Source organism: Babylonia areolata, chromosome 33, assembly GCF_041734735.1.
Source record: "Babylonia areolata isolate BAREFJ2019XMU chromosome 33, ASM4173473v1, whole genome shotgun sequence".
Taxonomy (NCBI): Eukaryota; Metazoa; Mollusca; class Gastropoda; order Neogastropoda; family Buccinidae; genus Babylonia; species Babylonia areolata.
In genome coordinates, this window is record NC_134908.1 from 15,179,111 (window position 1) to 15,189,110 (window position 10,000).

General features: G+C 44.0%; 1 protein-coding gene across 2 annotated transcripts in view; it reads left to right on the forward strand.

Annotated features, from left to right (window-relative positions):
• The window catches only part of LOC143276979 (solute carrier organic anion transporter family member 2A1-like), a 22,593-nt gene that overhangs the window by 2,827 nt on the left and 9,766 nt on the right, over positions 1-10,000 (forward strand). For both annotated transcript variants that reach the window (XM_076581677.1, XM_076581676.1), the window contains exons 2-5: positions 605-780; positions 1,508-2,294; positions 8,643-8,729; positions 9,857-10,000. The exon at positions 9,857-10,000 is cut by the window's right edge and continues 57 nt beyond it. In XM_076581677.1, coding sequence (XP_076437792.1) covers positions 607-780; positions 1,508-2,294; positions 8,643-8,729; positions 9,857-10,000 — 1,192 coding nt within the window. In that variant the 5' untranslated portion in view covers positions 605-606. The remainder of the gene's footprint in view (positions 1-604; positions 781-1,507; positions 2,295-8,642; positions 8,730-9,856) is intronic.

Genomic DNA, 10,000 nt, shown 5'->3' on the forward strand with positions numbered 1-10,000 from the left:
TCCTCTACACAGACCCCTCGGATGTCCAGTGGGTGTCTGAATGACCCAACCTTTAGCTTCTGTCGTCAGAATTGTGGTATTCTTTGTCAACATTCACCTCTTCAGTATAAGAGCGTTCCGCTTGCAATATTTTGATGGTGGTAATTGGGGTGAAACGCTGTTAACGTCGTCTCTTTCGCCGTTCGTATGGAGAGAGTTAACCTAATTTCAACAGCAGGGAGGAAGGGTAGGGTTGGGGTTGGGTGGGAGTGGGGTATGTTTAAAAGTAAGGGCCTTCGTCAATGTGTCAGAGCACGTGCAACTGGTCACACTACGACTTACGTCACCATTTCTGCTGTGTGCGCATGTCAAATGATCGGTATAAGGACAAGCCCGGCGCTTCCGTTGTTTTTTTTTTTTGTTTGTTTGTTTTTTTTAAAAAAAAAAAAAAGTTTCTGAGTTTGTTCCACTGTACACTTTTATTTACCTGTTCTGCTAACTGAATTGATAGCATTAGCCAGCATTGACTTGACTTGAAGTTGTGTGCCTTGTGAATGGAGAGAGTTTCCCACTCTTTACTATTACGTCACCAACGTTACGTCATTGTCTGTCTGTCTGTCTGTAGACATGATGGCCAAAAAGGACGGAGGAGGAGTGACAAACGGTCGCCATGACAACAGGGAGGAAGCGACGGGGAGGAATGGAGCTTGGAAGTGGAGAGAGGAGGAGGGAGAGGAGGAGGAGGGAGAGGAAGAGGAGATTTACTGCGGGCTGGGACAGTGTCGTCCTAGTTTTCTACAGGTAAGTGGGGTTTTCTTGTATTGTGTTGAATTGTGTTGTATCGTATTGTATTGTATCGTATTGTCTTGTCTTGTCTTGTATTGTTTTGTCTTGTCTGGTATTGTATTGTGTTGTGTTGTGTTGTGTTACGCTGCGCTGTGTTGTATTGTATTGTATATCGTTGTGTTGTGTTGTGTTGTGTTGTGTTGTGTTATATTGTGTTGTATCGTGTTGTCTTGTCTTGTCTTGTGTTGTATCGTATTGTGTTGTATTGTCTTGTCTTGTCTTGTCTTGTATTGTCGTGTGTTGTATTGTGTTGTGTTGTGTTGTGTTGTGCTGCACTGTGTTGTGTTGTATTGTATTGTATATCGTTGTGTTGTGTTGTTCCGTGCAATGTTGTGCTGTGTTGTGTTTGTGCTGTGATATATTCTATTGTGTTGTATTGTATTTATTGTATTGTGTTGTACTGTATTGTATTGTATTGAATTGTGTTGTGTTGTGTCGTAAGGGGGTTTCCTTATTGTATTGTATTGCATCATATTGCATTACCTTGCATCATGTTGAATCGTATTGTATTGTAAGAGATTTTTCTTATTGTGTTGTATTGTATTGCACACCCTGTGTGTGTGTGTGTGTGTGTGTGTGTGTGTGTGTGTGTGTGTGCATGCGTGCACGCGCGCATGCGTGCGCTCGTGCATGCATGACACACACACACACTTGTATATTCATACAACCCACCTTTCCCCAGCGATGCGCAGACATCAAGTACGTAACGGCGGCCCTGTGCTTTGCCGGCCTCTCCACCTCCACACTCAGCATGTACATCAACTCGCAGATCACCACCCTGGAGCGGCAGTTCGGCTTCAGCAGCTCCGTGTCGGGGGTTCTCCTCAGCTGCAACGACCTGGGCTACCTGCTGACCACGCTTTTCATGTCCTACCTGGCCCGTCGGGTCCACATCCTCCGCGCCATCTCCTTCTCCACCCTCCTCTTCGGCCTCTCGGGCCTTGTCTGCACCTTGCCCTTCTTCGCCTCCTTGCCCTCCCTTCCTCCGGTCCCCCACCCGACGGAAACCGGAACCGGAAACGGTGGAGACATTTCCGGAAGTGGTGGCGGCGACTTCCTTTCCATAAATGCTAACCTCTCCGGAAGTGGCCTGCTTTCCGGGAGTGGTAACTTTTCCGGAAGCAGCGTTGCTTCCAGCAGGGGGTATGACATCATGTCCGGCGGGAACGTCTCACGGGGAGGAGGAGGAGCTCGTCCCTTTGAGGAGTACCTCTGCACAGTGGTTGCCGGGGGTAACCTGTCGTCTGAAGTAGGGGGTCTGTACGGAGGAATAAACGGCAGCGATGGGTGTGGCGATGTGGGAAAGCAGAGGCCCACGGGCGCGATGTCGGAGGACAAGAAATGGATGGCGGTGACTTTCATCGGTCTCGGGATGGTATTCCAAGGCTTCGGCAAGTCTCCTCGGCATCCCTTCGTCAGCACCTACGTCGATGATAACGTGCCCAAAACCAAGACCACGTTGTATCTAGGTATTTTACGGTGATGATGATTGGTGATGGTGGTGATGATGATGTTACCACTCTTTATTATTTGTCGATGATGATAATGTTGATGATGAGAATAATAGTAATGAAAATAGTTATAATAAGGATGATGATAATGATAATAATGATGATAAATACGGTAGTATGTGGTGAAAGGGCAGTAGCAGTAATAGTTAATGATAATGGTGTTATGTGGTGAAAGGGCAGTAACAGTTAATTATACTGGTGTTATGTGGTGAGAGGGCAGTAATATGATACTGGTGTTATGTGGTGAGAGGGCAGTAACAGTTATGATACTGGTGTTATGTGGTGAGAGGGCAGTAATAGTTAATTATACTGGTGTTATGTGGTGAGAGGGCAGTAACAGTTAATGATACTGGTGTCATGTGGTGAGAGGGCAGTAATAGTTAATGATAATGTTGTTATGTGGTGAGAGGGCAGTAATAGTTAATGATAATGTTGTTATGTGGTGAGAGGGCAGTAATATGATACTGGTGTCATGTGGTGAGAGGGCAGTAACAGTTAATGATACTGGTGTTATGTGGTGAGAGGGCAGTAACAGTTAATGATACTGGTGTCATGTGGTGAGAGGGCAGTAACAGTTAATGATACTGGTGTCATGTGGTGAGAGGGCAGTAACAGTTATGATACTGGTGTTATGTGGTGAGAGGGCAGTAATAGTTAATGATACTGGTGTCATGTGGTGAGAGGGCAGTAACAGTTAATGATACTGGTGTTATGTGGTGAGAGGGCAGTAATAGTTAATTATACTGGTGTTATGTGGTGAGAGGGCAGTAATATGATACTGGTGTTATGTGGTGAGAGGGCAGTAATAGTTAATGATACTGGTGTTATGTGGTGAGAGGGCAGTAACAGTTAATGATAATGGTGTTATGTGGTGAGAGGGCAGTAACAGTTAATGATACTGGTGTCATGTGGTGAGAGGGCAGTAATAGTTAATGATACTGATGTTATGTGGTGAGAGGGCAGTAACAGTTAATGATAATGGTGTTATGTGGTGAGAGGGCAGTAATATGATACTGGTGTTATGTGGTGAGAGGGCAGTAATAGTATTGATACTGGTGTTATGTGGTGAGAGGGCAGTAATAGTTCATGATACTGGTGTTATGTGGTGAGAGGGCAGTAATAGTATTGATACTGGTGTTATGTGGTGAGAGGGCAGTAACAGTTATGATACTGGTGTTATGTGGTGAGAGGGCAGTAACAGTTATGATACTGGTGTTATGTGGTGAGAGGGCAGTAACAGTTAATGATACTGGTGTCATGTGGTGAGAGGGCAGTAACAGTTAATGATACTGGTGTCATGTGGTGAGAGGGCAGTAACAGTTAATGATACTGGTGTTATGTGGTGAGAGGGCAGTAACAGTTAATGATAATGTTGTTATGTGGTGAGAGGGCAGTAACAGTTAATGATAATGGTGTTATGTGGTGAGAGGGCAGTAACAGTTAATGATACTGGTGTCATGTGGTGAGAGGGCAGTAACAGTTAATGATACTGGTGTTATGTGGTGAGAGGGCAGTAACAGTTAATGATAATGTTGTTATGTGGTGAGAGGGCAGTAATAGTTAATGATACTGGTGTTATGTGGTGAGAGGGCAGTAATAGTTAATGATATACTGGTGTTATGTGGTGAGAGGGCAGTAACAGTTAATGATACTGGTGTCATGTGGTGAGAGGGCAGTAACAGTTAATGATACTGGTGTTATGTGGTGAGAGGGCAGTAACAGTTAATGATAATGTTGTTATGTGGTGAGAGGGCAGTAATAGTTAATGATACTGGTGTTATGTGGTGAGAGGGCAGTAATAGTTAATGATATACTGGTGTTATGTGGTGAGAGGGCAGTAACAGTTAATGATACTGGTGTCATGTGGTGAGAGGGCAGTAACAGTTAATTATACTGGTGTTATGTGGTGAGAGGGCAGTAATAGTTAATGATAATGTTGTTATGTGGTGAGAGGGCAGTAATAGTTAATGATACTGGTGTTATGTGGTGAGAGGGCAGTAATAGTTAATGATATACTGGTGTTATGTGGTGAGAGGGCAGTAATAGTTAATGATATACTGGTGTTATGTGGTGAGAGGGCAGTAATAGTTAATGATACTGGTGTGATGTGGTGAGAGGGCAGTAACAGTTAATGATAATGGTGTTATGTGGTGAGAGGGCAGTAATAGTTAATTATACTGGTGTTATGTGGTGAGAGTGCAGTAATAGTTAATTATACTGGTGTTATGTGGTGAGAGGGCAGTAATAGTTCATGATACTGGTGTTATGTGGTGAGAGGGCAGTAACAGTTAATGATAATGGTGTTATGTGGTGAGAGGGCAGTAACAGTTAATTATACTGGTGTTATGTGGTGAGAGGGCAGTAATATGATGCTGGTGTTATGTGGTGAGAGGGCAGTAATAGTTAATGATACTCGTGTTATGTGGTGAGAGGGCAGTAATAGTTCATGATACTCGTGTTATGTGGTGAGAGGGCAGTAATAGTTAATGATACTGGTGTGATGTGGTGAGAGGGCAGTAACAGTTAATGATACTGGTGTTATGTGGTGAGAGGGCAGTAATAGTTAATTATACTGGTGTTATGTGGTGAGAGTGCAGTAATAGTTAATTATACTGGTGTTATGTGGTGAGAGGGCAGTAATAGTTCATGATACTGGTGTTATGTGGTGAGAGGGCAGTAACAGTTAATGATAATGGTGTTATGTGGTGAGAGGGCAGTAACAGTTAATTATACTGGTGTTATGTGGTGAGAGGGCAGTAATATGATGCTGGTGTTATGTGGTGAGAGGGCAGTAATAGTTAATGATACTCGTGTTATGTGGTGAGAGGGCAGTAATAGTTCATGATACTCGTGTTATGTGGTGAGAGGGCAGTAATAGTTCATGATACTGGTGTCATGTGGTGAGAGGGCAGTAATAGTATTGATACTGGTGTTATGTGGTGAGAGGGCAGTAATAGTTATGATACTGGTGTCATGTGGTGAGAGGGCAGTAACAGTGAATGATACTGGTGTTATGTGGTGAGAGGGCAGTAATAGTTATGATACTGGTGTCATGTGGTGAGAGGGCAGTAACAGTTAATGATAATGGTGTTATGTGGTGAGAGGGCAGTAATAGTTAATGATACTGGTGTCATGTGGTGAGAGGGCAGTAACAGTATTGATACTGGTGTTATGTGGTGAGAGGGCAGTAATATGATACTGGTGTTATGTGGTGAGAGGGCAGTAATATGATACTGGTGTCATGTGGTGAGAGGGCAGTAATATGATACTGGTGTCATGTGGTGAGAGGGCAGTAATATGATACTGGTGTCATGTGGTGAGAGGGCAGTAATATGATACTGGTGTTATGTGGTGAGAGGGCAGTAATATGATACTGGTGTTATGTGGTGAGAGGGCAGTAACAGTTAATGATAATGGTGTCATGTGGTGAGAGGGCAGTAATATGATACTGGTGTCATGTGGTGAGAGGGCAGTAACAGTTAACGATACTGGTGTCATGTGGTGAGAGGGCAGTAATATGATACTGGTGTCATGTGGTGAGAGGGCAGTAACAGTTAATGATACTGGTGTTATGTGGTGAGAGGGCAGTAACAGTTAATGATAATGTTGTTATGTGGTGAGAAGGCAGTAATATGATACTGGTGTTATGTGGTGAGAGGGCAGTAATAGTATTGATACTGGTGTTATGTGGTGAGAGGGCAGTAATAGTATTGATACTGGTGGTATGTGGTGAGAGGGCAGTAACAGTTAATGATAATGGTGTTATGTGGTGAGAGGGCAGTAATAGTATTGATACTGGTGTTATGTGGTGAGAGGGCAGTAATAGTATTGATACTGGTGTTATGTGGTGAGAGGGCAGTAATAGTATTGATACTGGTGGTATGTGGTGAGAGGGCAGTAACAGTTAATGATAATGGTGTTATGTGGTGAGAGGGCAGTAATAGTATTGATACTGGTGGTATGTGGTGAGAGGGCAGTAATAGTTATGATACTGGTGTCATGTGGTGAGAGGGCAGTAATAGTTAATGATACTGGTGTCATGTGGTGAGAGGGCAGTAATAGTTCATGATACTGGTGTTATGTGGTGAGAGGGCAGTAATAGTTCATGATACTGGTGTTATGTGGTGAGAGGGCAGTAATAGTTCATGATACTGGTGTTATGTGGTGAGAGGGCAGTAATATGATACTGGTGTTATGTGGTGAGAGGGCAGTAATATGATACTGGTGTTATGTGGTGAGAGGGCAGTAATAGTTAATGATACTGATGTTATGTGGTGAGAGGGCAGTAACAGTTAATGATACTGGTGTTATGTGGTGAGAGGGCAGTAACAGTTAATGATAATGGTGTTATGTGGTGAGAGGGCAGTAACAGTTAATTATACTGGTGTTATGTGGTGAGAGGGCAGTAATAGTTAATGATACTGGTGTTATGTGGTGAGAGGGCAGTAATAGTTAATGATACTGATGTTATGTGGTGAGAGGGCAGTAACAGTTAATGATACTGATGTTATGTGGTGAGAGGGCAGTAATAGTTAATGATACTGGTGTTATGTGGTGAGAGGGCAGTAATAGTTAATGATACTGGTGTCATGTGTTGAGAGGGCAGTAACAGTATTGATACTGGTGTTATGTGGTGAGAGGGCAGTAATATGATACTGGTGTTATGTGGTGAGAGGGCAGTAATAGTTAATGATACTGGTGGTATGTGGTGAGAGGGCGATGTCATCATCGTGCACGTGGATGACAGGCATTGTCGTATTACGATGTGGTCTTGCAGATGTGCCGTAATGTGGTGCGACGTGATTTGATGTGATGTGGGATGGTGTGATATGATGTGGCATTGTGGTGTGATGTGCAGTGAGGATAGTGGTGTGATTTGATGTGGTGTGGTGCGGTATGATGTGATGTGATGTGATGTGGTATCATGAATTGTGATGTAGTGTGGTATGATGTGATGTGATGTGATGTGGTATCATAGCATGTGATGTGGTGTGGCGCTGTGACACATGATGTGGTGTGGTGTGTTCTGTTTGTATTTGTATTACTCATTTTGTCAGAACAGATTTCTCTGTGTGAATTTCGGGCTGCTCTCCCTAGGGAGAGCGTGTCGCTACACTACAGCGCCACCCCTTCTTTTTCTACCTGCAATTTCATTTGTTTTCCTGACGAAGTGGATTTTTCTACAGAATTTTGCTAGGGGCAAATCTTTTGTTGCCGTGGGTTCTTTTACGTGCGATAAATGCATGTTGCACACGGAACCTCGGTTTATCATCTCATCCGAATGACTAGCGTCCAGGCTACCACTCAAGGTCTAGTGGAGGGGGAGAAAATACTGGCAACTGATGTGATGTGATGTGATCTGATGTGAAATGATAACATGGCGGGATATGCTGTGATGTGATGTGATGTGATGTGATGTCATGTAGTGTGGTGTTATGCCATGTGATGTGATGTGGTGTGATGTCATACCATGTGATGTAGTGTGGTGTTATGCCATGTGATGTGATGTGGTGTGATGTCATACCATGTGATGTAGTGTAGTGTTATGCCATGTGATGTGATGTGGTGTGATGTCATACCATGTGATGTAGTGTGGTGTTATGCCATGTGATGTGATGTGATGTGATGTCATGTAGTGTGGTGTTATGCCATGTGATGTGATGTGGTGTGATGTCATACCATGTGATGTAGTGTAGTGTTATGCCATGTGATGTGATGTGGTGTGATGTCATACCATGTGATGTAGTGTGGTGTTATGCCATGTGATGTGATGTGATGTGATGTCATGTAGTGTGGTGTTATGCCATGTGATGTGATGTGGTGTGATGTCATACCATGTGATGTAGTGTGGTGTTATGCCATGTGATGTGATGTGGTGTGATGTCATACCATGTGATGTAGTGTGGTGTTATGCCATGTGATGTGATGTGGTGTGATGTCATACCATGTGATGTAGTGTGGTGTTATGCCATGTGATGTGATGTGGTGTGATGTCATACCATGTGATGTAGTGTGGTGTTATGCCATGTGATGTGATGTGATGTGATGTCATGTAGTGTGGTGTTATGCCATGTGATGTGATGTGGTGTGATGTCATACCATGTGATGTAGTGTGGTGTTATGCTATGTGATGTGGTGTGGCATGATGTCATGTGATGCGGAATGATAACATGGTGGGACGTGATGTGATGTGATGTGATGTGATGTGATGTGGTGTTATTAGACACGCGATGTGGCGTGATGTGGTGTGACGTAACGAGACGTGGAGTGAAGACACTGACCCCGACGTGCACGTGCTTTTTGCAGGCATCGTGTCATGCGTCTCTATGTTTGGCCCTGTGCTGGCCTTCACCTTGGGCGGACTCTTCAGCAAGATGTACCTGACCTTGGAAGGTAGGGTCAAGGTCACTTCTCTTGACCTCACTTCAGTCCAGAACGTTCACTCCGACGCAATGTATAACTTTAGTTCAGTTCAGCTATTAATTTTCTTTTGTTTCGATACTTAAAAAAGAAAAAGAAAAAAAGAAATCAGTTCATAGCTCATTTAAATAATGCAGTTCATATTTCATGACTTCACTCCGGTACAATTCATTCAACGAATTTACTTCAATGCATTTCAGTTCATTGCTTCACTATAGCACGGTCAATTCGTGACTTCTTTTCAATTCAGTTCAGTTCATAACTTCTCTTGCGTTCACTTCTCTTTCCAGATTCATCACTGGGCATCATGTCATCATCATCATCATCATGCATTATATCATCATTAACATAATCATTATCACCATCATAATCATCAGCGTCGTCGTCATCGTCATCACCATCACCGTAGTCATCACCATCAATCTTGTTTTCTTACCGCTCCCCCCCTACCACCACCACCACCACCACCATCATCATGATCATCATCACCATCACCATCATCATCACCATCATCATGATCATCATCATCACCATCATCATCATCATCACCATCATCATGATCATCACCATCATCATTACCATCACCATCATCATCATCATCATCATCATCATCACCATCGACACTGGTTACTCAAAACCATTCTCTGTGCATCCTCCTCCTCCACCTCCTTCTCCACACCCCCCACCACCACCATCATCATACTCCTCCTCCTCATTATCATCATCACCATCGACACTGGTTGCTCCTTACATCAGCATTCTCTTTGCATCCTCCCCCTCTTCTTCTTCCTCCTCCTCCCTCTTCTTCTTCTTCCTCCTCCTCCATCTCTTCCTCCTCCATCTCCTCCATCTCTTCCTCCTCCTCCTCCATCTCTTCCTCCTCCATCTCCTCCATCTCTTCCTCCTCCATCTCTTCCTCCTTCTCCATCTCTTCCTCCTCCTCTTCTTCCATCTCTTTCTCCATCTCTTTCGCCTCCTCCTCCTCCAGAGTTATGCATGCGTGTGAATGACTGGTGCGAAGGCGCTTTGATTTGTCTCTGCACAAGATTCAGCGCTAAATAGATACTATCATTATTATTTTTATTATTATTACTTTGCAGACACGACGATGTCCCCGCGGGATCCGCGCTGGGTGGGAGCCTGGTGGCTGGGATTCCTGGTCTTTGGATTCCTCGGGATCCTGGCCTCCATTCCCACGCTCTTTCTGCCCCGCCGACTCAGGCCGCAGCCCCATTTGCGCCGAT